Source organism: Schistocerca serialis, chromosome 7, assembly GCF_023864345.2.
Source record: "Schistocerca serialis cubense isolate TAMUIC-IGC-003099 chromosome 7, iqSchSeri2.2, whole genome shotgun sequence".
Classification (NCBI taxonomy): Eukaryota; Metazoa; Arthropoda; class Insecta; order Orthoptera; family Acrididae; genus Schistocerca; species Schistocerca serialis.
The window spans coordinates 334,848,740-334,875,727 of record NC_064644.1 but is presented as its reverse complement, the minus strand read 5'-3'; the positions used below and the strand labels follow the sequence as shown (position 1 = coordinate 334,875,727).

Genomic DNA, 26,988 nt, shown 5'->3' with positions numbered 1-26,988 from the left:
ACTGAAGAGTAAATGGGAGTGAGGTTGTTTAATGTAGGTTCAGTCCAGGTGGATGGCGGGATGAAAGGATGTGTTGGAGTGCAAGTTCCCATCTCCGCAGCTCAGAGAGACTGGTGTTGGGTGGAGAAGCCAAATGGCACATACGGTGTAGCAGCTTCCTAGGTCCCTAGAATTATGCTGGAGGGCATGCTCCGCTACTGGGTATTGGACATCTCCTAGGCGAACAGTTCGTCTGTGTCCGTTCACGCGCTCAGCCAGTTTAGTTGTTGTCATACCGATGTAAAAGGCTGTGCAGTGCAGCCATGTCAGCTGATAAATGACATGCGCGCGCAGGCTTAAATGTTTAGGAGTCTGTTTCATTGGTCCTATAAGCAACTCGGTACCCACTCTATAGTGGGTAGCAGTCAGTCCTTTTCTTATTGTTGTTATTCCATCCTGGACTTTTTTTATTTGTTTGATAATTTCTCATAGGGCCCCCCCCCCCTCCCTCCTCCGCCCCTGTGAAGTCATAAGTCATCCTCAGTCAAACTGTAAATGTCCTACAGCAGTATTAGTGACAGCTACTACTTTATTTTTACAAATGTATCTGGGAAGGTTTTTGTATTCTATGTTTTCTGCATGCTTGTACATACTTTCTCCATTGTTTCAGCTTTATCGTGTGTTTCATTTGGAAAACTGCATATGCTATCTTATTTGCCGTTGTTTTGAAGAAAGTGGGTCTGTCGTCGGCAAGAAAATTAATTTTGTTTTCTCTTATTTTAGAATGAACAAAGTCGTTCACCAGTAAATTTATTGTCATAGGCTTTACCTTTGCTTGTTTTGGGGTATTGAAACAAGAAGCGATTTCGTATAATATTCAGAGTGGTTAGTTACTGCTATGAACCATTCAGGTATTTTGAAACAGTTCCAAATTGACTAGAATGCTACCATCTCATGGCTGCATTGTTTAAAGGACTACAGGGGCAGACTGAATGTTGCCGATTGGAATTTGGCTACAGGCACAGGTGTTTATCACATAGCATTCTCCTTTGAGGGTAGTTGTGAGGGTGACATCAGGATATACAAAGAGTGTGTGTTGAAATATTTTCAGAAGTGCTGAGAATTCTGAATTAATGAAAAGAATGTCTAAAGAACCAGGCATCACATTCAAGGAAATAAGCTTTCAATGCATACAAGGAAGTAAGAATTGCATTCTTGCCCATATGCCATGGTGTAGCTTGAAAACAAAGTAAAAGAATTTAGACATGGTTCAAAATTGAGAACAACAGCTGCTCCTTCAATGCCATTCCAGCCTGTCAAGTGCCAGGTCGCAATTGTGCATTTGATCATATCAAACTTCTTTCTTGTCTCTACTGTGCTGGAGATCAGCCTTGATTAATTTACCCACACTAAAGGTCAACATAACACACATCAGGATTATCAAATCCCAATATTTGTGTATTTTCAACTGTTATTTTATGTCGTTTAACTATAGAACAAAAAACTTTCATAATTTTTTGATGAATTTAACAAATAAAAAAAAAGTGAGGACATTCTTGAATAAATGTTTCCCTGAGTTCATGCTAATTCATATTTATCAGTTTTGAGCTTTTGCTCATTTCCTTCTCCTCATCATCAGGTGATATTGGAATAGACCACTAGGTACCTGAGTGGCCAAATTGTCATGCAGATGTTGTACAGTTGTGGAACTCCCTTATGCTAGCACATATTGCATAAAAGCTTTATTAGATGTGGTTGTCATGTTCGGCACTCATAATGAAACTCTCGTCTTGACCACAAAATATTTGTTTTATTACATCGCTATGCATTTTGGCATTTTGCCTCTATCAAAGGAACAGTGTTGATACATAAGCATAAGTCATTTATGCTGAGTAAGAGTAAGTTGGACATACTACTTTGTATCAGCAGTATTATGTTCCTTTGAAAAATAGGGTAACAGATAATATTGATTCTGATTCTGATGACTGGAGAACATAGAATTATAACTCTTCACCTGTTCATGGGTCGTATAAATAGTATGCACCATAATATCAAGTTCATCACTAATATGGAGAGAGAAGGAAAATTACCATTTTTAGGTGTTCTGCTCGAACGAAAAACAAATTGATGGCTGGTGCACTCTTTTTACTGGAAACCAACAGATGGTGACCTATATCAAAGTGCACAAAGCTTTTATCAGCAGCCCATAAGAAAGCAGTTTTAAATGTGCTGTTACATAGAGCTAAAACTGTGTGATAAGGAATACCTGCTTTCGGAGATGAAATGTTTAAGAAACATATTCTGGATGCATGGCTGTAGTGACAGAGATTAATTTAGCCATCTCTTATCATGAAATTTCAAACATTTTCACTTTTGCAATTTATTTTCATCAGAGATCATCTTTATTACTGTGCAGTTGAATGTGTAGCCTCTGATATGCTAAATCATCATTTTTAAATTAAATGCAAATTGTGTTTAAATTTCAACATTCACACACTTCACTGAATGAATGGTTCAGAATGTTCTAACTAAAGAATATTTCAGTATCAGTCATCATTTTGAACTGATTTCCTATCACCAATCGGATTAACAAAGTTCATTTGCACACTTACGTAAATTTTTAGGAACTAAGATAAATTTTATTTTTTACTTTAGCGTCGATTTGAACTCTTCTTTAATTATACGTTTTCATAGAAGTGCATTACTTTTACCAGTATCACTTCCTCCAAGTTTCACTTCACAAAATTTTCATGATAAATCAGAACACTGATATCTTCAAATTAATTCCTAAATATTCTCAGAAGTTTTATTTGAACACAATGCGTACAGTGTCGTGTAACGTAATAACTTTTAATAACAAGATCAGTTGACAACTCTTGAGATGTCAAGGTATCGAGACTGACTGAATACTTTTTCTTTACAAATTATATCTTTCTTTCTTTACACAGTGTTAACAAAAAAGGGCATACCAAGAAAGTGATGCTCTCGGCATCTTCATCATCTCTCTGGCCACTGACTTTATGATGAATGTGTCTGGTGGTGTTAACCTGCTTTCTCGGATGTGGAGACTGTCATTGTGGATAACTTCTTGCTGTGCCGCTCATGGAAAAAAACAAAACACTACGTTTGGTGGTTACATGAGACCTTTACAAATTACTTAAAGTAAAATCATAAGCCACAATTACATTAAAACGTGGATTCGACTTACCATATGTCATTGCTGCTGGTAAGACCAGTAATGATATGACTGAATATATTGTATCACTACACACTGCACAGAGTAGCAGTGCCACATTAAATGTCACAAATTTGACAAATCTGCTGTTGCTGAATGCAGCCTCATAAAACATCATACGATTGTGTTTGACGGATATGTCATGTGTGCATCTACCTACTCAGATTCCTGTTATCAAAGAAGCTGTTGAAATTGGTGTTTGTAACGACTACAGTAACCAAGACAGAGGCTACACCCATAGTGACGCATGGAAATGGGCTCTTGCTGCTGAAAGGCAACAGAGAAATCAGTTTAGTCATCCACCATCTAATGCAATTTGTATTGCTACCAATTTTCTGTCCCCATTCCCCCACCCCACACATGAACCATGGACGTGGCTGTCAGTAGAGTGGGTTGCATGCCTCAGCAATACATATAGCTGTGCTGTGTGTACAACCACAGTAGAAGGGTACCTGTTGAGACACCAGGCAAACTTGTGGTTTCTGAAGAGGGCAGCAGCCTTTTCAGTAGTTTCAGGGGCAACAGTCTGGATGATTGACTGAACTGGCCTTGTAACATCAACCAAAACAGCCTTGCTGTTCTGGTACTGCAAACATCTGAAAGCAGAGGGAAACTACAACATAATTTTTCCCGAGGACTTGCAGCTCTGCTGTGTGGTTAAATGATGACGGTGTCCTTGTGGGTAAAATATTCCGGAGGTAAAATAGTCCCCTATTTGAATATCTGGGCGGGGACTACTCAGGAGGTGTTGTGAATGAGAGAAACAAAATTGGCATTCTGCAGATTGGAGCATGGAATGTGAGATCCCTTAATTGGACAGGTTGGTAAGAAAATTTAAAAACAGAAATGGATAGGTTGAGGTCAGATATAGGGGGAATTAGTGAAGTTCGGTGGCAGGAGGGAACAGGACTTCTGGTCATTTGAATACAGGTTTATAAATACAAAATTAAGTAGGGGTAATGTGGAGGTAGGTTTAATAATGACTAAGAAAATATGAATGCAGGTCAGTTACTATGAACAGCATAATGCATGCATTATCATAGCCAAGATAAGCATGAAGTCCTCGCCTACCACAGTAGTATGAGTGTGCTTGCCAACTAGGTTCACAGATGATGATGAAGCGAATGAGGAAATGAGAGATAAGATCCAAGAAATTATTCAGATAGTTAAAGAAGACTTATCTTAATTGTGGTGGGTACTGGAATTTGTCAGTAGAAAAAGGAAGGGAAGGAAAAATAATAGGTGAATATGGAGTTGGGGAAAGGAATGAAATAGGAAGCCACCTGTCAGAATTTTGCCCAGAGCATAATTCAACCATCAGTTACACTTGGTTTCAAAATCATAAGAGGGTTGTGTCTGTGGAAGAGACCTGGAGACCCTGGAAGGTTTCAGATTGGTTATATAATGGTTGGACTGAGATTTAGGAACCATATTTTAAATTTTAAGACATTTCCAGGGGCAGATGTCCACTCTCACCACAATTTATTGGTTACGAACTATAGATTAAAATCAAAGAAATTGGAAAAAGCTAGAAAGTTAAGGAGATAGGACCTTGATAAATTGAAAGAACCAGAGGTTGTTGAGAGGTTCAGAGGGAGCATTATACAGCGGTTGACTAGAAGTGGGGAAATGTATACAGTAGAAAAAGAGTAAGTGATTTTGGGAGATGGAAAGACAAGGCCTAGTGGGAATCCTAGAATAACACAAGAGATATTGAATTTAATTGATGAGAGGAGAAAATTAAAAAATACACCAAACCAAACAGGCCAAAGGGAATACAAATGTTTAAAAATGGGATTGAGAGGAGGTGCAAATTTGCTAAGCAGAAATGGCTAGAGGACAAATGTAAGGATTTAGAAACATATTTCACTAGGGGAAAGTTAGATACCACCTATAGGGAAATTAGAGAGTCCTTTGAGAAAAAGAGATGCAGCTGTATGAATATCAAGAACTCAGGTGGTAAACCAGTCCTAACCAAAGAAGAGAAAGCTGAAAGGTGGAAGAAGTGTATAGATGGTCTATACAAGGGAGATGAACTTGAAAGCAGTATAATGGAAGGGGAAGTGGACATAGATGAAGATGAGATAGGAGGTATGACACTGTGAGAAGAATTTGCCAAAGGTCTGAAAGATCTAAGTCAAAACAAGGCCCCAGGACTACTGATAGATGTGGGAGAGCCAGCCATGACGAAACTCTTCCTCTGGTGCACAAGATGTATGAGAAAGGTGGAATACCCTCATACTTCAAGAAGATTGTAGGATTTCTAAAGCCAAAGAAAACTGTTGCTGGTGTGAAAATTACCGAACTGTCAGTTTAATAAATCATGGCTGCAAGATACAACTTCATGAATTCCTTATAGAAGTATGGAAAAACTGGTAGAAGCAGACCTCGGCAAAGATCAGTGAGAAGAAATGTAAGAACGCTTGAGGCAATACTGACTCTGTGACTTAACCTAGATGATAGGTTAAGGAAAGGCAAACCTACATTTATAGCATTTATGGACTTACTGACAATGTTGACTAGAATACTCTCTTTGAAATTCTAAAGGTAACAGGGATAAAATACAGGAAGGGAAACACTATGTATAACTTGCACAGATATCAGACAGCAGTCATGAGTCGAGGAGCGTGAAATGGAGGCAGTGCTTGAAAAGAGAGTGAGACAGGGTTGTAGCCAATCCTGATGTTATTCAATATGTTCATCAAACAAGCAGTAAAAGAAATCAGAGAAAAATTTGGAGTTGAAATTAAAGTTCAGGGAGAAGAAATAAAAACTTCGAGGTTTACTGATGACATTGTAATTCTGTTAGAGACAGCAAACGACTTCAGAGTAGTTGAATGGAATGGACAGTGTCTTGAAAGAATGTTATAAGATGAAAATCAAGAAAAGCAAAACGAGGATAATGGAATGTAGTCAAATTAAATCAGATGATGCTAAGGGAATAAGATCAGGAAACAAGACACTTAAAGAAGTAGATGATTTTTGCTATTTGAACAGTGAAATAACTGATGATGATCGTAGTACAGGTGATATCAAATGCAGACTGGCAAGGGCAACAAAGGCCTTTCTGAAGAAGAGAAATTTTTTAGCATTGCATATAGATTTAAATGTTCGGAAGTCTTATCTGAAAGTATTTATCTGGAGTGTAGCCATGTATGGAAGTGAAACAAGGACAATAAACAGTTTAGATAAAAAGAGAAAAGGTTTCAAAATGTGGTGCTGCAGAAGAATGCTGAAGGTTGGATGGGTTGATCATGTAACTAATGAGGTGGTACTGAATAGAATTGGGGAGACTAGGAATTTGTGGTACAACATGACCAAAAGAAGAGATCAGTTGATAGGACACATTCTGAGACATCAGGGGATCACTAACTTAATATTGGAGGGAAGTGTGGGGGATAAAAATTGTAGAGGGAGACCAAGTGATGAATGCAGTTAGCAGATTCAGAAGGATGTAGGTTGCAGTAGTTACTCTGAGATGATGAGGCTTACACAGGATAGAGTAGCATGGAGAGCTGCACCAAATCAGTCTTCGGACTGAAGACAACTAGAACAAGAACCACCACCGATGCTCTTCGGTCACAGACATCGACATTGTCTCTGGTATGATATGGAAATTCTGTGAGTTCTGTGATCCACACTTGAATGATAGTAATGTAAGTACTATACACTTTGTTAATTACCAGTGAACATAAATCTTCAGAGAAGCTTTCTTGTTGTGTGGAGAAAAAGTCCAGCAGAATTCTCACTGTTTCATCGTACACCATTTCTGCTGCTAAAATGGCGAGGTTTGTTTGGAGTGCGATCTGCAACCTGAATAACACCAGTGGCAAGGCAAACAACCAGCAAGACTTGTGATACATTAACACTGACTTGATTGTCCTGTACCAGCCTTCCACCATGCTACTGCTTACTGAATGTTTTCTGGTGGAATGATGATGAGTGAACCCACATAAAGTAGCTAGATGGTTGAACAAAGAAGACACAGTGTCAATCTTTTCAGTTGTCACATGTTCCAGGCACCCAAATATTGAAATCAGTGTAGTAAACAAGGCTTGTGGAACTGTTGTTGTTGTTGTTGTTGTGGTCTTCAGTCCTGAGACTGGTTTGATGCAGCTCTCCATGCTACTCTATCCTGTGCAAGCTTCTTCATCTCCCAGTACCGACTGCAACCTACATCCTTCTGAATCTGCTTAGTGTACTGATCTCTTGGTCTCCCTCTACGATTTTTACCCTCCACACTGCCCTCCAATGCTAAATTTGTGATCCCTTGATGCCTCAAAACATGTCCTACCAACCGATCCCTTCTTCTAGTCAAGTTGTGCCACAAACTTCTCTTCTCCCCAATCCTGTTCAATACCTCCTCATTAGTTACGTGATCTACCCACCTTATCTTCAGCATTCTTCTGTAGCACCACATTTCGAAAGCTTCTATTCTCTTCTTGTCCAAACTGGTTATTGTCCATGTTTCACTTCCATACATGGCTACACTCCATACAAATACTTTCAGAAACGACTTCCTGACACTTAAATCTATACTCGATGTTAACAAATTTCTCTTCTTCAGAAACGATTTCCTTGCCATTGCCAGTCTACATTTTATATCCTCTCTACTTCGACCATCATCAGTTATTTTACTCCCTAAATAGCAAAACTCCTTTACCACTTTAAGTGTCTCATTTCCTAATCTAAACCCCTCAGCATCACCCGATTTAATTTGACTACATTCCATTATCCTCGTTTTGCTTTTGTTGATGTTCATCTTATATCCTCCTTTCAAGACACTGTCCATTCCATTCAACTGCTCTTCCAAGTCCTTTGCTGTCTCTGACAGAATTACAATGTCATCGGCAAACCTCAAAGTTTGTACTACTTCTCCATGAATTTTAATACCTACTCCAAATTTTTCTTTTGTTTCCTTTACTGCTTGCTCAATATACAGATTGAATAACATGGGGGAGAGGCTACAACCCTGTCTCACTCCCTTCCCAACCACTGCTTCCCTTTCATGCCCCTCGACTCTTATAACTGCCATCTGGTTTCTGTACAAATTGTAAATAGCCTTTCGCTCCCTGTATTTTACCCCTGCCACCTTCAGAATTTGAAAGAGAGTATTCCAGTTAACGTTGTCAAAAGCTTTCTCTAAGTCTACAAATGCTAGAAACGTAGGTTTGCCTTTTCTTAATCTTTCTTCTAAGATAAGTCGTAAGGTTAGTATTGCCTCACGTGTTCCAACATTTCTACGGAATCCAAACTGATCTTCCCCGAGGTCCGCTTCTACCAGTTTTTCCATTCGTCTGTAAAGAATTCGTGTTAGTATTTTGCAGCTGTGACTTATTAAACTGATAGTTCGGTAATTTTCACATCTGTCAACACCTGCTTTCTTTGGTATTGGAATTATTATATTCTTCTTGAAATCTGTGGGTATTTCGCCTGTCTCATACATCTTGCTCACCAGATGGTAGAGTTTTGTCATGACTGGCTCTCCCAAGGCCATCAGTAGTTCTAAAGGAATGTTGTCTACTCCCGGGGCCTTGTTTCGACTCAGGTCTTTCAGTGCTCTGTCAAACTCTTCACGCAGTATCTTATCTCCCATTTCATCTTCATCTACATCCTCTTCCATTTCCATAATACTGTCCTCAAGTACATCGCCCTTGTATAAACCCTCTATATACTCCTTCCACCTTTCTGCCTTCCCTTCTTTGCTTAGAACTGGGTTGCCATCTGAGCTCTTGACATTCATACAAGTGGTCCTCTTCTCTCCAAAGGTCTCTTTAATTTTCCTGTAGGCAGTATCTATCTTACCCCCTAGTGAGACAAGCCTCTACATCCTTACATTTGTCCTCTAGCCATCCCTGCTTAGCCATTTTGCACTTTCTGTCGATCTCATTTTTGAGACGTTTGTATTCCCTTTTGCCTGCTTCTTTTACTGCATTTTTATATTTTCTCCTTTCATCAATTAAATTCAATATTTCTTCTGTTACCCAAGGATTTCTATTAGCCCTCGTCTTTTTACCTACTTGATCCTCTGCTGCCTTCACTACTTCATCCCTCAGAGCTACCCATTCTTCTTCTACTGTATTTCTTTCCCCCATTCCTGTCAATTGTTCCCTTATGCTCTCCCTGAAACTCTCTACAACCTCTGGTTCTTTCAGTTTATCCAGGTCCCATCTCTTTAAATTCCCACCTTTTTGCAGTTTCTTCAGTTTCAATCTGCAGTTCATAACCAATAGATTGTGGTCAGAATCCACATCTGCCCCTGGAAATATCTTACAATTTAAAACCTGGTTCCTAAATCTCTGTCTTACCATTATATAATCTATCTGATACCTATTAGTATCTCCAGGATTGTTCCAGGTATACAACCTTCTTTTATGATTCTTGAACCAAGTGTTAGCTATGATTAAGTTATGCTCTGTGCAAAATTCTACAAGGTGGCTTCCTCTTTCATTTCTTCCCCCCAATCCATATTCACCTACTATGTTTCCTTCTCTCCCTTTTCCTACTGACGAATTCCAGTCACCCATGACTATTAAATTTTTGTCTCCCTTCACTACCTGAATAATTTCTTTTATCTCGTCATACATTTCATCAATTTCTTCATCATCTGCATAGCTAGTTGGCATATAAACTTGTACTACTGTAGTAGGAATGGGCTTTGTGTCTATCTTGGCCACAATAATGCGTTCACTATGCTGTTTGTAGTAGCTAACCTGCACTCCTATTTTTTTATTCATTATTAAACCTACTCCTGCATTACCCCTATTTGATTTTGTATTTATAACCCTGTAATCACCTGACCAAAAGTCTTATTCCTCCTGCCACCGAACTTCACTAATTCCCACTATATCTAACTTTAACCTATCCATTTCCCTTTTTAAATTTTCTAACCTACCTGCCCGATTAAGGGATCTGACATTCCATGCTCCGATCCGTAGAATGCCAGTTTTCTTTCTCCTGGTAACGACGTCCTCTTGAGTAGTCCCCGCCCGGAGATCCGAATGGGGGCTATTTTACCTCAGGAATATTTTACCCAAGAGGACGCCATCATCATTTAATCATACAGTAAAGCTGCATGTCCTCGGGAAAAATTACGGCTGTAGTTTCCCCTTGCTTTCAGCCGTTCGCAGTACCAGCACAGCAAGGCCGTTTTGGTTAATGTTACAAGGCCAGATCAGTCAGTCATCCAGACTGTTACCCCTGCAACTACTGAAAAGGCTGCTGCCCCTCTTCAGGAACCGCATGTTTGTCTGGCCTGTCAACAGATACCCCTCTGTTGTGGTTGCACCTACGGTACGGCTATCTGTATCGCTGAGGCACGCAAGCCTCCCCACCAACGGCAAGGTCCATGGTTCATGGGGGAACTGTCTCTGCAGAAATGCCCATAGTAGGTGTAGCTTCAATCCAGCAGGTAGACCTGCCAGTAGCCATGAGAATGTATGAGGGATGTTCAGTAAGTTAGTTTCCCTATTTTATAAGAAATATTAAACACAATTTATCATCCTGAAATAATTTTATTGACATTGTACAATGCTTCTGTTATTTTCCTACATAGTCACTTTGCTTTTCCAAGCATTTTCAGTAATATGGTTCAAATGGCTCTGAGCACTATGGGACTTAACATCTGTGGTCATCAGTCCCCTAGAACTTAGAACTACTTAAACCTAACTAACCTAAGGACATCACAAACATCCATGCCCGAGGCAGGATTCGAACCTGCGACCGTAGCAGTCACGCGGTTCCGGACTGCGCGCCTAGAACCGCTAGACCACCGCGGTCGGCTCAGTAATATGACCAAATTTTTTCCAAACCAGTGTTGTACAAGTTCTGGTGATCTGCTTGTAATCAGCTGTCACTTTTTATGTTACTTCATCTTTGGCTTTGAACTGCTTATCTCCATGATGACATTTTAGTTGGGAACACGTGAAAATCACTTGGGGGCAAGATCTGGTAAATATAGAGGATAAGAGAACACTTCCTAGTTGAATCTTCTGAGTCCTAACTCAGTCATTTGAGCTGCATGAGCCTGAACATTGTCATGAGTGAAGAGAAAAAAATCCAGGACATTTTCTCTTGATGGCAGCTTGCACAGATTCCTCAAGACATTATAGTACCTCTCTGATGTTTTGAGGCAGGTAGTGAATGAGTAACACCCCATGACAGTCCCAAAAAGAGGGCTATCACAACTTTACCTGCCATATGTGTGACAGTTGCCTTTGTAAGGCACATTTTCCAGGTTTCTTCCACACCATAAACTTGATGTTTTGTCCCAATGGTTGCATTATGAGCCCAGGTCTCATTCCCATTTGAATGCTCATGCAGCCTTCCACACAGACAGAGGTTAACTTCCGATTGGTATTGGCAGTTGATAGTTGTTTTGTTGTGAAAGAAACTAATGACAGAGTGCAGATCACAAGTGGATGCACTTTGTATTGGTAACTCCATGCTAACTGGTGGCATACTGGCAAGATAATGAGGTACGCATCGTAAGTTAGCATGAACAGTGTCAAAGTATACTAGTCGAATTTATCACCCCTTACAAGTCCCGTAAATAGTTTGTTCCGAAGAGAAATAAAATAGGGAAACTTGCGTATTGGACAACCCTAATGTTTGAATCCTTGTAGGGGTAGGTGCCCGACAAGGTCTATATGGACATGAAAAAAACAGCATATTGTTTTTCAAAAGGATCAAAGAGGCTTGTGGGTGTGGCATCCAACTAACAAGATAAGCGGCTTGTAACCCATAAACGATAATCATGACATACTCTAGGCCAATGATATAAATGTCCATTACCATATGAGTATTTCTGTTGGCTTCAGAATGTGAGAGACCATGAATTTTGTCAAAATTGTGTTTTCTATAATGGAAAGATATGAAATGGGGTCTGCTCTGAGAAAAATCACAAGAGGTGAGTAAGTTGCCCATAGGTAATTATTTCAGCTGCAGTCACATCGTTTGTTTTGCAACAAACTCGTGTAGGTCCTCATCTATTTCCTGTGCCATAGTTAACGGGTTAGAGCAACTCTTGCAGAGTGTGCATTGATTCTTGAGAAATAGTTGTCAGCCACATTGTCAGCTCTTTGTATGTGACGGTAATCGGTATGAAAGAACTGCAGAGAAGAGAAGGAATTGTGATGATTGTTAAAACTCCAAAGAAACAGTTATATGGTCTGTAAAGACAGTGATTTGGTACACCTCAACTTGTGGTCGGAAATGTGTAATTGCTTCGTAGACCACTAACAGGAACAGTTGTAGGAAGTCCATTTAGTCTGTGTGTCAGTCAACTTATGGAGAAAACAAATCGAGGGCTGCCATGACCCTTTTACCTTTTGTTGTGGCATCACCTATACAGCAATATGACTAGCGTCAATGACCACAGCCAGTGGCACTAAAGGTAGAGGTTCAGCAAGAAGTTCTGCCTTTCACAAGGAGGGTTGGACTTCATGAAAAGCAGACAACATTTCAGGCATCCACACAACAGAGTATTGTACCTGTGAAACGATGCCGGAAAGTATTGCTGTGAGCAGTGCCTGGATCCCCGCTGCATATGGCAGGTGGCGCCTGTTGAAATTAAGCCTTGCCTAAGAAATTGCTGATATGTTTTTGGAAGGAGAACAGATTGAAACAGGTCCACCTTAGATTTTAAGGACTTAACACCTTTGGGAGTCACCGAATGTCCCAAAAAAGTCCACTGCCTCTTTTTGAAGCACACACCTGCCACTGTTTACCAAAATAGTCCATAGGTGAATTTTGTGCTCATTAGCAGATGCAGCAAAAATTAACACTTTTTCGGGGTATGTGAAGCAGAAATGCAGGTCATGGAGGACCCCCTCAACAAAACTGTTCCATGTTTTCGTGGCACTCTTAAGGCAGAATGGATCTGTACATATTCAAAGAGGTGAAAAGGCATGATTACTACTGTCATTGTACATTCTCTGGTTCTGCTGGTATGCCTTTTGACAGTCAATAACACTAAATATTTGGGAGCCTGCCATTGTGGTCATAAAATCATGTAAGTGGGGTCAGGATAGCAATCTGGTGTAGTGTGTACATTTGGGCTGTGATAGTCCCCACACAGATGCTATGAACTATCTTTCTTTTGAACTAGATGTAGCAAAGGCACTCGCAGGCTGTGAGAACATCTGATAACTTCCATAGTCAGCAATTCTTCAAACTCTTTCTTTGTAGCAGCTTACTTGTCAGGAGCCAACTGTTAGACCTTGAAAACAACCAGTGACCCTGGGAATATGGTGTATAGTGTTATATTATACTTGAAACTGTGGTGCAGGTTGGCATTCTGCTTTGTCCACACTCATACCGAAAGTCACACCATCCCTGAGGTGACGGAGGTGCACTTGAACCATAACAAGTGTAGCAGCACTGTCTCAAATGTGGGTGCATAGGACCTCCTTGTCGGTGAGGAGGATGTGTATCTTCTGTTCTTGCACTGTCATAGCTTTTGAAATTAGACCACTAATGTTGGACAGCAAGGTAAAAATTTCCTTTAACATTGACATTTTTGTGCCTGCTGCTGAACATGCTGAAGTCCTCTTGTATGGGGATGCAGTTTTTGCTGACACAGAAACATATTGTAGAGTTATACGGCCATGTGCTATTTCATTGTTCACATGAAGTGTAGCATGGCATATGGATACTGTTTTGTTGTAACAGTAGATAAAATCAAAGTATGGGCTCAGTGATAACAGTGATCAGGAAAGTCCATGGGAAAATTATCTAAGAATCCTAAATTCGCAGCTGCATCTTGCTGACTGAACTGAAGTATTCTAGAGTTGTTCGCTGCTGTGAGCCATGATTTTTAGAGATGAATGGTTTTTTAATGTTGCAGGAAGGGCACTGATGCCTGAGCATGTGCCAGTAAAATAAACCAGCTCAAGTGCCTATTAGCTGTATTTGATACACACACACACACACACACACACACACACACACACACACACACAGTGTCAGCTCAGGGAATATTATCATATAGTTGAGTATGTGCAGTAGGCATTCCTCTCAAGTGGGTGCAGACTAGTTTGTAGTAGTGACTTAACGGGTGGACACTGTGCCGTGGAGTGATCAGCTGTGCTTAATTTTGATTGCTGTCCCTATTTGGCTAATTACACGGTGGGGCGTATTTGCGTGACAGCTGTCAGAAGCATGAACAGTACCAACACAGTTTTGCATGCTGGCTGACACTACCTTGTGCAGTGTGCCATGTGGTAGTCTGAGTGCTGCTGGGAGTGTTTGAAGCTCGTCAGAGTTGCTACAGGAAAACATCAAACTGTTTCATAGCACACTCACTTGTTCTGTAAGCAGAAACTGCTGCTCCATAATGGCGGCCAGCATAACCTTGGCCATGGTGCTCTTTTGTCCAATTTGTTGCTTGCATCATTGAGTGACAGAACATAATAAACTTGATCTGCAGTCAGTAATTGCAGGTAGAAAGGTGAAGTATTACTGAAAATCACTTGCTTTTCACCACAGAAGGTAACTGGTTTGTCCAAATCTGCTTAGTGTGGTCTCAGAAAACTTGGTCGTGGAAACCAGTGATTGCAGGCGAAGCCAGAAAATGGAAAGGGCCTTGTCACTAATAATTACACCTAGCAGAACATTTCAGTGCTGACGTCCTGAGGGTTGGGCACTCAGCAAAGCACTCTGCGTGTATATTTTATGCCCCCTCCCTTTCCCTCGCAGAGGCATGTTGTGCACATCTTTTGATAACAACAGAGTTTGTGAGTCCATTGCTCCAACAGCAATGACAAATTGTGTTTTATAACCTGAAATGCTCATAGGCCTCAAAGGAAAATTAAACAAGCTAGAACCAAAGATCAGGCTGTTGTGTCATGTATGGCGGTGTGACAAATTTACTGCGCATGCAAGAGTGATTTCAGCTTGGTGGTGAACTATTTGTGTGCTGCACAAAATGCAAAGTGCATGACACTTGCCGGAAGTTACCACTGGTTGTGTAGTAGTTTGCTGCTTCTTCTAAACATCTGATAAGTGTCTGGGAGGTGTGGTGTCCACTAGTAGGTGAAGAGATCTTGTTCTTGATTTGCTTATCATCTGTCATTATGTCGTGTCACCAGTTGTGGGTACTGTGCTCCATAATTGAACAAAGGTGTTGCAAATACAATACATTTTATTACTAATATAGCTACAAAAATCAAGGAACAAAAAACTCAGAAAAATGAGATAGATAACTCACAGTCATGATGATGCTACATCATCTGTCACTTTGGCACAAAGTTAGTTCACACTACTGGTTACATGTTGGACTGCTTGCATTGCCACAACTTCATGGTCTCCTCTTGACAAAATTAAGGTATCTAATGGCCTGCTGGTATATCTTATGACAACAACGTGGAAGTAGTAGTCGAAAGCTCAAGACTGACAAGTTTGACGCAGCTATAATTCCATTTATTCAAATGAATAAATGTTTAGCATTAGTATTAGTTTTGACTCCTACTGCACTGTAAACAATGTTAAACAGGGCTGAACTTGGAATAATTTCGGACAAGTGACATGACTACTCAAAAAAGAAAAAAAAGTTGTTTGCCTCCGTGAAAAGTAGTAAAGTCAAACTTTTTCTCTCATACAATGAAAATTAATTAAAGGAAATTTGGAATTTCAGTGTGGAAAAACCTGGAAACCTGGAAATCTTGGGAAATCTTGGGAAATCTTCTGGTGGAGAAGAGACGTCACCCCACGATTGTCTTATAGAAAGATTTGTACTCTTTGCGCACTTATTGTCTGTGTAGTACTTTAAGTTCAGAAAATGCTGCTCCTATTTATCAAAATTCCATAAATTTTCCTTTAAATTGTAAAGGGATTTCATACTACTGATTTGGATTTGATCAAGAAAACAAATGAAATATTATATTTTATTGTATAAATCTTTGAAAAAATAGTGTTTTTCATCAGTGCATAATTTTGTGTGTTTGTACGGTCTTAATGCCAAGTGTTATGGAACAGCAGTGAATAGATAGATCCTCATGCAACCAGCCATTTGTAAATGAGGAAGCTTGTTTTCAGTGGGTGACAGTAGTAGCATTAGTTTTGTAGCATGGTAGTCTGATGTTGCATTTGGATGTAGGAATATTCCTGTTGTAGCCAGTTTCATAAATAGGAGAGAGAGACTTATGATTACCAAGAGATGTATATATGTGAACATTATTTGCCATAGGCAGTTTTAAAGAGTAATTAATGGGTTGTGTGTTACAGCATCATCCACATCAGAAACAACTACATCATCTGTGGAACATGAACGTTACATATCGGTTCTGGTGTCTGCTACCCCAATATCTGCCTTGCGTCAAGGTTCGGCATGGGGCATGTCGGACAGCACCCTGAGTATTAATTCTCTGCTTCAGGCTGCAGAAGATCACCATGGTGTAGGAGGAACACTTACACCAGAAGTGGCACGCCGTGGTGGACCATTCAACAAAGCTGTTGGTACTCTTAGGTAATATGCTGTAACTATTCAGAAAATACCATCCTGTCATTAACATGTAAAGAAAGATGTTAGTTAATTACCCTCTCTCCGTTTGTTCACACAGTGTCTTCCCCCGCTCAAGTGGTGGGAAAGGTCCAAAGAGTTTTGGACGCTGGGGTTCATTGAAAGATAGGAGGCACAGTTCCCAAGGTTCCCTGACAACGCTATCTGTTGCTCACCATCGTAGCAACCAGAGGCATTCTGCAGATTCTGATTCTGGAACAGAGTGTGTGCACACTTTCCAGCGTGCAGTGTTGTATATATTGGGTGAAAAGGCGCAAATGAAGGTGAGTGGAATTTTGTTTATTCAAAATACCATTCTATGAGTTCATTAGTGCAGATACATATAGGTGAAGAATTTAACTTTGATAATAAGTGCAGTTTTGTTGATACATGAGCGGCACCCTTCGGTGCTCCAACAATCTTTGATAATTGTTGCTGGAAGTAGAGCAAGTTTTCAACTGCTAAACGATTTTAGTTACTTTCCTATTCTATGATTAGTTATGTCACATCTGCCATTTGGGGTAGACTGAATTCAGTATTTCACCCTTCACACTGTTACCTTCCGTTTTGGTGTCACTATGGTCACTGAGTGAATGAATGGATACAGGATTTCGAACTGCTTACTGATTTTACATAGGACAAAACGACTCGACAAAATTTTAGTTTTAAAACATTGAATGCCTCTCTTATTACCCTCCTTATGCTTATTCGTCAGTGTTTAAATGATTTAATTACGTTGCATTTCTTGATGTTGTCTTCTCTGAAAACAGCATATTCCTATCTATTTTTGTTGTTCTAAAAAACTGACATATTGTGTGGTCTGTAATGTATGACTTATTGCCAAGCATCATCTATTGCCAACCATAATCTCTTTGATCAATATGAATTTTCTCCCACTTTACGTTTCTCTTTCCTTAACCATAAGGGCCAAAACTCGAAAAATTGGGCTCGATTAAGCATCATTCTTCTAAAGATTTTTGTTAGTTTTGGTTAAGACACTAGAGATTTTTATTTACCAAATGGAGTCATTTTTTCAACTACAAAGAGACCCTGTTTCTGTTTTTCTGGTAATTACTAATGATCATACTATACTGCCTCTCAGAAACACCTCTCAGTGACTTCCACAGCCGCTAAAACATTTTTCACGTTCTGCGTAGCAAGTTTCGCAATAGGAAGCAAAGGTGTTGTATTGCTTGTTCTTCATTTTATGGTTTGAAATAATAATTACTCACTTTGCGTCAACCATGATCTGGTGTGTCCAAAAAACACTTCAATTGTACTTGATATTTCTGTTGGACATCAGTGAGCTGTCATGGCACTCAGGTTGTTCACAATTTCAGCTTACCGAGTTTCTGAGGATCTTAAATGCACATGCTGTCTCATTGATCTCTAGTCCAACTTAAAGTCGTGAAATTTGTTGACCATCCCTGTAATTGTGACCTTAGGGTAACTCACCAACCGCACAGCATCATTTGTGTTTGTGGTACAAAGCAGTCATTTGTCGATCATATTCACTGGTGCAGCAGAATGCACATAATACTTCCAACGTTCGCCCAAATTCCTAGACAGTATCCCCACCCAAGATAAAGCACTTCACACACAATTGGAGATCACGCCTCTATATCTTTTGGGGAAAAAGTAACAATTACGCTGTCTCTTACCAAAGTTGCAACAAATATATTAAACTATATTTCCACAAGTATATGCAGAAAATATTCCCAGCACTAGAGATAAAATCACACACACACACACACACACACACACACACACACACACATTAAACACAGTCTTGTGTCTAAGAAAATGATGGTGCATTTGCTTGTTTGTGTGAATGAATAATTTGTTTTTCTCTTTCGTTTCTGACAAAGGCTGTGGTCGAAAGCGTATGTGTAAGTTGTCTTTTAATTGTGCGTGTCTGCAACTTAACATGCCATCATTACAGTAAGTGGGAATCTATCTTTTCATACATTGTTGATTTGTCGGCATGGAGTTTCCATTGTTTGATTTTGACTTATTAAATTCTGCTTATCGTATAAGGTTGCTTCAGCACAACAAATGTAAAAAGTTTGTGTTAGTAGCAATACCTATCTTTTAACAGAGTTACAGATCAATGTTGTTTGAGATTGTTATCAGTATTTTGCAAATGAGATGGAGTGAAAATACCAAGAATTTTTTCAAAATATTTCTCTGAATGTTCATATATAATTCTCCTTTTTTCCCTGAGGAGTCTTACCAGTCAATTAAAGGGATGTCATAACCACTGTAATATGTTGTCATAACTGCAGTAGATCCTTTTCCAATGCTTAATTTCGCTAATTTCTTCCTCCTAAGTTGCTGTTCAAGATCTCTCTACAATTAGTGACATGCACTTGTATACTACTTCTTACCATACTTGTTTATATTGCTGCATGTACATATGTTAAATGGATCATAATAGACACATAGTGCTCAGTTTGGCCATGGCAGCTTCAGTGGCAGAATTATCATGGTCACACACTTCATTTCTTCTTCCCTTTTATTCTTTTGCCTTTTTGGTGTCAGAAAATGAGAGTCAACTTCAGATAACCAGTGTAGCTGCTGAGAAAGAAGAGGGATATAAGGAATATAATTTGTGTCTTTCTTTTATCTCTTTTGTCATTATGAATTGAATATCTCAGTTACCATGTTACTTTATTTCATTATTTTGCAGGGCACAAAAGCAGAATCTGCTCCAAAAACAGACTTCATACCTGTTGAATATTTTGATGTTAGACATACAAAAACTGCATTCAAGAAGCTGATGAGAGCATGCATTCCAAGCTCACCCAGTGCTGAACCAGAACAGACTTTCTACAAGTAAGTTTGAAAGTTTGTAGGCATATCTTATGTTACTGTACATTGTGATTATCAAAAAAGTGCTTTCTTGTGTTTAACTCAGGTCTAATTTTGGAATTTCTTTGTGTCACTGTTAAGACATAGATGTCTCTTCTATACTAGCAATCAGATCATTCTGCTACACCTTACTTGGTTTTATTAATTTCTGGCCACCATGCAGGTATTCAGATGTTTGAAACCACCATGACGATCTTAACTGATTTGCTATGGAAAGTGAATAGTACTGTGGAATAGGGTTTTATGGTGGTTGTTTGTAGGTGGGAGTTGCTGTGCAGTTTCCATGCATCAGTGAAAAGATTTCTAGGTACAGGGTGACAATTATTGAACTATATGAAATAAAATTGTCATAACTTCTTAATGTTTGTGTTAGTACATTCAAACTGCATAGTTGGCCACGGAGCATGATGGAAATTATTGGTATGTAGAAGTGCACGCACCTTTTTGTTATCGGCCATTTGCAAATGAAAATGTTACCGTACAGTGTGCCTGAGCATATAGCACTCATGAAGGCCTACTCTGTGAGCAATAGCCCAACTGCAGCTTAGAGGGAGTTTGTGACTAAGTTCAAGCTGGAGACAACCAGTCCAAGTGTGCTAACAATCAAGAAATTGATTTGCAGGTTTGAGAGGATGGAATGTGTTCGTGATGACAGTTTTGTCAATGTAAGTCATCCAGAAAGGGTGAAAATGCCTGAAACATTGAGAAGCACACTGTGTTTCAGACTGGCCACAGGAAATTGATCAGATGAGCTGCACAGCAGGTGGGACTCAACCAGGAGTTGCTGCAACAAATTGTAGTTGAAGTCCTGCATCTCATCCCACACAAAATTCAAACCCATCAGCCATTAAGCCCCAGGGCTATGGAACAGGAGTTGTTTTTTGCCACCACTATTGTCCACAGAATTAACAGGCAGGACTTTGGTGTGAATACTGTTTGTTTTAGTGACGAAGCCCACTTTCATTCGAATGAGTTACGCAAAATTGGTGCATTTGGAGGACTGTAAATCCAGATTTCATGATAAAGAAGTCTCTTCATCCTCAACTGGTGGCAGTGGTGTGCAATGTCCAGTCACGGAATTATTGGTTCAATATTCCTTGATGGCACAGTGACTACTGAACAGTATGTGAAGGTTTTGGAAGATGGTTTCATCCCCATTATCCAAAGTGACCCTGATTTCAACAAGATGTGGTTCATGCAAGGAAAGCTCGATCCCACTGAAGCAGGTGGTTGAGGTCCCTCCTCCTATTGTTTTCCCCCACACCTGTTTTGGGAGTGTTCGTACCCAATTGCTACATGGAGAAGCAACATTCCCCTCCGGCATTCCTCAACAGGAAGGGATCCCTTGGGACACTGCCCTCCCAGGATTCTGCTGATCTTCAACAGCATATCAGGCAGTGGCTGAAGGAGTCCTAGGTTTCTGTTTGTAGGGCTTCATGTTCCTCCTGTGTCCCTGAAAGAAGGGCTGACAAACCCTTGGGAACATAAAAATCATACAAGGAGAAGAAGGAACAAGAAAGGAAATGACTAGTGGTGGTACAGGGTACTTTCTGCCATGTGTGGTAAGGTGGGTTGTAGAGTATCACTGTAGATGTAAATGACCTCAAAGATGGTGGAGGTTCCGATGTTCACTACGTGTCACCTGTTGTTGTTGTTGTTGTTGTTGTTGTCTTCAGTCCTGAGACTGGTTTGCTGCAGCTCTCCATGCTACTCTATCCTGTGCAAGCTTCTTCATCTCCCAGTACTTACTGCAACCTACATCCTTCTGAATCTGCTTAGTGTATTCATCTTTTGGTCTCCCTCTACGATTTTTACCCTCCACGCTGCGCTCCAATGCTAAATTTGTGATCCCTTGATGCCTCAGAACATGTCCTACCAACCGATCCCTTCTTCTTGTCAAGTTGTGCCACAAACTCCTCTTCTCCCCAATTCTATTCAATACCTCCTCATTAGTTATGTGATCTACCCATCTAATCTTCAGCATTCTTCTGTAGCACCACATTTCGAAAGCTTCTATTCTCTTCTTGTCCAAACTATTTATCGTCCATGTTTCACTTCCATACATAGCTACACTCCATTCAAATACTTTCAGAAATGACTTCCTGACACTTAAATCTATACTCGATGTTAACAAATTTCTCTTCTTCAGAGACGCTTTCCTTGCCATTGCCAGTCTACATTTTATATCCTCTCTACTTTGACCATCATCAGTTATTTTGCTCCCCAAATAGCAAAACTCCTTTACTACTTTAAGTGTCTCATTTCTTAATCTAATTCCCTCAGCATCACCCGACTTAATTTGACTACATTCCATTATCCTCGTTTTGCTTTTGTTGATGTTCATCTTATATCCTCCTTTCAAGACACTGTCCATTCCGTTCAACAGCTCTTCCAAGTCCTTTGCTGTCTCTGACAGAATTACAATGTCATCGGCGAACGTCAACATTTTTATTTCTTCTCCATGGACTTTAATACCTACTCCAAATTTTTCTTTTGTTTCCTTTACTGCTTGCTCAATATACAGATTGAATAACATCAGGGAGAGGCTACAACCCTGTCTCACTCCTTTCCCAACCGCTGCTTCCCTTTCATGCCCCTCGACTCTTGTAACTGCCCTCTGGTTTCTGTACAAATTGTAAATAGCCTTTCTCTCCCTGTATTTTACCCCTGCCACCTTTAGAATTTGAAAGAGAGTATTCCAGTCAACATTGTCAAAAGCTTTCTCTAAGTCTACGAATGCTAGAAACATAGGTTTGCCTTTCCTTAATCTAGCTTCTAAGATGAGTTGTAGGGTCAGTCTTGCCTCACGTGTCCCGAAATTTCTACGGAAACCACACTGATCTTCCCCGAGGTCGGCTTCTACCAGTTTTTCCATTCGTCTGTAAAGAATTCGCATAAGTGTTTTGCATTCGTGACTTATTAAACTGATTGTTCGGTAATTTTCACATCTGTCAGCACCTGCTTTCTTTGGGATTGGAATTATTGTATTCTTCTTGAAGTCTGATGGTATTTCGCCTGTTTCATACATCTTGCTCACCAGATGGTAGAGTTTTGTCAGGACTGGCTCTCCCAAGGCCGTCAGTAGTTCCAATGGAATGTTGTCTACTCCCGGGGCCTTGTTTCGACTCAGATCTTTCAGTGCTCTGTCAAACTCTTCACGCAGTATCGTATCTCCCATTTCATCTTCATCTACATCCTCTTCCATTTCCATAATATTGTCCTCAAGTACATCACCCTTGTATAGACCCTCTATATATTCCTTCCACCTTTCTGCTTTCCCTTCTTTGCTTAGAACTGGGTTTCCATCTGAGCTCTTGAGATTCATGCAAGTGGTTCTCTTTTCTCCAAAGGTCTCTTTAATTTTCCTGTAGAGCAGTATCTATCTTACCCCTAGTGAGATAAGCCTCTCCATCCTTACATTTGTCCTCTAGCCATCCCTGCTCAGCCATTTTGCACTTCCTGTCAATATCATTTTTGAGACGTTTGTATTCCTTTTTGCCTGCTTCATTTACTACATTTTTATATTTTCTCCTTTCATCAATTAAATTCAGTATTTCTTCTGTTACCCAAGGATTTCTACTAGCCCTCGTCTTTTTACCTACTTGATTCTCTGCTGCCTTCACTACTTCATGCCTCAAAGCTACCCATTCTTCTTCTACTCTATTTCTTTCCCCCATTCCTGTCAATTGTTCCCTTATGCTCTCCCTGAAACACTGTACAACCTCTGGTTTAGTCAGTTTATCCAGGTCCCATCTCCTTAAATTCCCACCTTTTTGCAGTTTCTTCAGTTTTAATCTACACATGTCACCTAGAGTCCTATAATGCTCCATTCTGTTGCTAGCCCTTTGCCCTGACACAGCTCCAGGTCCAGAGTGCATCCACAGCCGAGTGCTCATATCATCGGATTGCCAATGTCATCTCCTTGTCATTTTCAACTATATCTTGAATGAGGTTGAGTTCCCACCTTGATGATAAGGAAGCATGATTATCCCAATACTGAACCCAGGTAAACATCCATTTGAGATGGATAGCTATCACCCAATTAGTCTCAGTAATTTTACATGCGAGTTGCTCATATATATGGTCAGCTGAGAGCTGTGTTGGTACTTTGGTCTTGGGGGCGTTTTGGTTCTGTCCCAGGGCAGTTTTTGCCAAGACCATTCTACTGATGATAGTTAGGTCTACCTGGAGTCTGCAATCTGGTCAGCTTCCGCCCGGTGTCACCACACTAGAACTGTCTTCTTAGAGTCGCAGAACGTGTATGACACCACATGGTGTAATCACATCCTTACCCTCTGTAAGTGGGGTCTCCGGAGCCCAAACCGATTTTTGTCCAGAACTTCTTGTCACACTGTACTTTCAGGGTCCAAGGTGATGCTTCACTCAGTATCCTCCATATACAAGAGAATGGTGTCCCACAGGAGTCCTATTAAGTGTGCCCCTTTTTCTAATCTAGCTGCAGTTGTGGAGTTATACTGTGATTGTCGCTGAATGCCAACTGCAGTGTGCTATATGAAAGGGACAGTCCTGTGCCTTACCCATGGCTCCTAGTTTTCAGCCGCTGAGGCATACATCATGCACTTCTGTTATACTGTTCATCCATAACTAGAACTCTACGTTGATGACCAGTTGCTCAATGTGATGGAATCTTATTGCTTTCCTGGATTGGTCTTCAGTGCCATCATTTCCCTAACTTCGCCAACTTAAACAGATGTGGTGCTCACATCTTAATACCTTTTGCTGCATCAGTAACACCAGCTGGAGCAAAGATTGCTTTGCACTTTTGTGGCTCCGATCCCATCTGCAAACCTCTGAGCCTGTCCCGTCTTGATTATCGGATGCTGGCATATGTCTCGGCATCACCTTCAGCATTGCAGATGCTGGACCTGATCCTGTGAACAGTCTACTCAGGGAGGCGGAGCTATACCATTACAGATCAGGCACCAACAACTGCTGCTCAGCTACGTGACATGCCTTCGCTACTCCCCTGAGCATCCAAACTACTATTCCTTTCCTCCTGGTAGGGAGATCCAGCTCTCACAGCAGTGACCCAATGTTTCTGTTCTGAATTCAGACTTCCCCTCTGTCACCTTTTGTCAGGGACCAATTGCATATGTCCTCATGGTGTATACCCCATCCTCAGGTCTGTCTCGACCTATCCTTTGGATCAAAAGGCACTGTAGACTGCAGGGTTTATTGCTGTCTATTCTGGCCATTCTTGATGCTTTTCTAGGTTCAGAAAGGGTACACTTGTATGACTCTATGGTCAACAAATGCAGCGGTTTTGCCTACACACATGTAAGGTGCAGTGAACTATGCACCTGCTGCACGGATGTAGTGTATTCAATGCAGAATTAGTGCTCATCATTTGAGCCCTTTGTTGCGTTTGTTCTTGCACCAGCAAGACATCCTTAATCGGCAGTGATACCCTGAGTAGCATTCAGTCTATAGACCAGCGCTACCCTTGAAGCCTATTGTTTGCAACTATCCAGAATCTCTTTTCTGATCTCCATCAAACTGGATGATCATGTAGGTATCCCAGGGAGTGAACATGTTGACCAGTTGGCCAAGTTGGCTACCAAGATGCTGACTTTGATGGAGATACAGGAACTGGACATTTGATTGACTCTATACCTTCAGTTGTTGGAGGCTTGGGACATAGATTAGTGTGCCTAGGTTTCTCCAAACAAAATGCAAGCAATAAAAAGGACCACAACCTTGTGGCAGTCATCCCTTAGTGTTTCTTGCAGGAAATCTACCAGTCTGTTGGCTTTACCTTGGCCACTCTTGGCTGACCTGTGGCCACATTCTAAAACATGACGATCCACCTCACTGTCAGTGTGGAACCCATCTGACAGTGGCACACATCCTGCTGGACTATTTGGCAACCTTATGGCAAAACCTTAAACATGCTAACTCGCTGCCTCTGGTGCTAGTTTGCTAGCGGATGAGGTCAAAGTGGCTGATATGGTTTTACATTTTACCCATGAATGTGGTTTCTACTTCTTTCTGTGAGGCGGAAGGCAAATTAGCCTCGTCGTGGCCTCTTGAGGGATTGTTGGGGAAGCCCTGTCACCAGCTGCAACTTAGGCAGTTGCTTGTTGGTCCATCCTGGCTCTTGCCCTTCCCACCATTTTAATTTCTTATTATTTTACATCAGTTGTTGCTTTCCTGCACATTGTCATTGTTCTCTTTCGTGATATTTTATCAACTTACCTGCATTGCTAATTTTCTTGAGGTAATGGATGGTGAGGAAACACCAGTCAGATGCAGAGGGTGCATCATGTATCGCATAATGTGTTCCAGGAATCTTCATCTGCTTTCTGAGTGGAAGAACTCACCCACCCTCACTGTCTTCCCCTCTCTCACTTCTACGTGGTTCTACCCCTTGACCGAGCGAGGTGGCGCAGTGGCTAGCACACTGGACTCGCATTCGAGAGGACGATGGTTCAATCCCGCATCCGGCCGTCCTCATTTAAGTTTTCAGTGATTTATCTTAAAGTTGCTCCAGGCAAATGCCAGGATGGTTCCTTTGAAAGGGCACGTCCGACTTCCTTTCCCATCCTTCCCTAATCCGATGAGACGGATGACCTCGCTGTGTGGTCTCCTCCCCCGAAACAACCATCTATCTCTTGATTTTATTGAGTCTCAATTACAGTCAGGTTAATCAGGCTTTGACTTACATCCTTCCTCTCTGAGGACTCTTCCGAGCTTGATGCATATAGGATGGAGGGACTGATGACCTCGCAGTTTGGTCCTTTTAACCTCATCAGTCCAAATCCAAATGCAGTCACATTATGAATGGAGTATGTGCATGGCAAGCATGGGACCCTGAGCCATTGTGGCATTTCTCCCCTTTGTGTACCATAATTATACCCGGGCCGGTGAAACATGTCACTTGACAGCTCACGTGTGGTTGGCTACACTGCGATTATGAGGTTGCAGTAGCTGCCACCGCACACACCCAAAACGCCGAAGTACATTTTGTAAATGTAAGCTACAATCAATGTTTATACGTAAGTGCAACAAAGTACGTTTTTCTTACAATGAAGAGAATGATGACGGAGACTAAGCGTTTGATAGTATATTAAACCGGGAAATAAAAACACTTGAAGTTAATGACAATATCTATGAAAAGTCATCCAAATTGTTACAGTAATAGCTGCATGTAAAACTTTGTAAAATAATGCAAATTTAAACATACCAAATAACACTCTATCCACACTCGTAGAAAGAAGTAAAGCGAAACATACATAGCCTACCCGATTGCAGAGAGAAAAAGAACTAGCTCTGTATACATTTACACTCACCAATGTACGATGTCAATGGCGCAATTCCATCCAGTTCTCCTTCACTGTCATTTGAATCGGCTCCAAAACCATTGTCTTTGTCGTCATCATCATCA

At 40.7% G+C, this 26,988-nt stretch overlaps 1 protein-coding gene across 2 annotated transcripts in view; it reads left to right on the top strand.

The window, feature by feature from the left end:
* LOC126412073 (myotubularin-related protein 13) overlaps positions 1-26,988 on the top strand; it is a 251,951-nt gene that overhangs the window by 166,201 nt on the left and 58,762 nt on the right. For both annotated transcript variants that reach the window (XM_050081473.1, XM_050081472.1), the window contains 3 exons: positions 16,439-16,679; positions 16,774-16,996; positions 19,402-19,547. In XM_050081473.1, the coding sequence (XP_049937430.1) occupies positions 16,439-16,679; positions 16,774-16,996; positions 19,402-19,547 (610 nt within the window). The remainder of the gene's footprint in view (positions 1-16,438; positions 16,680-16,773; positions 16,997-19,401; positions 19,548-26,988) is intronic.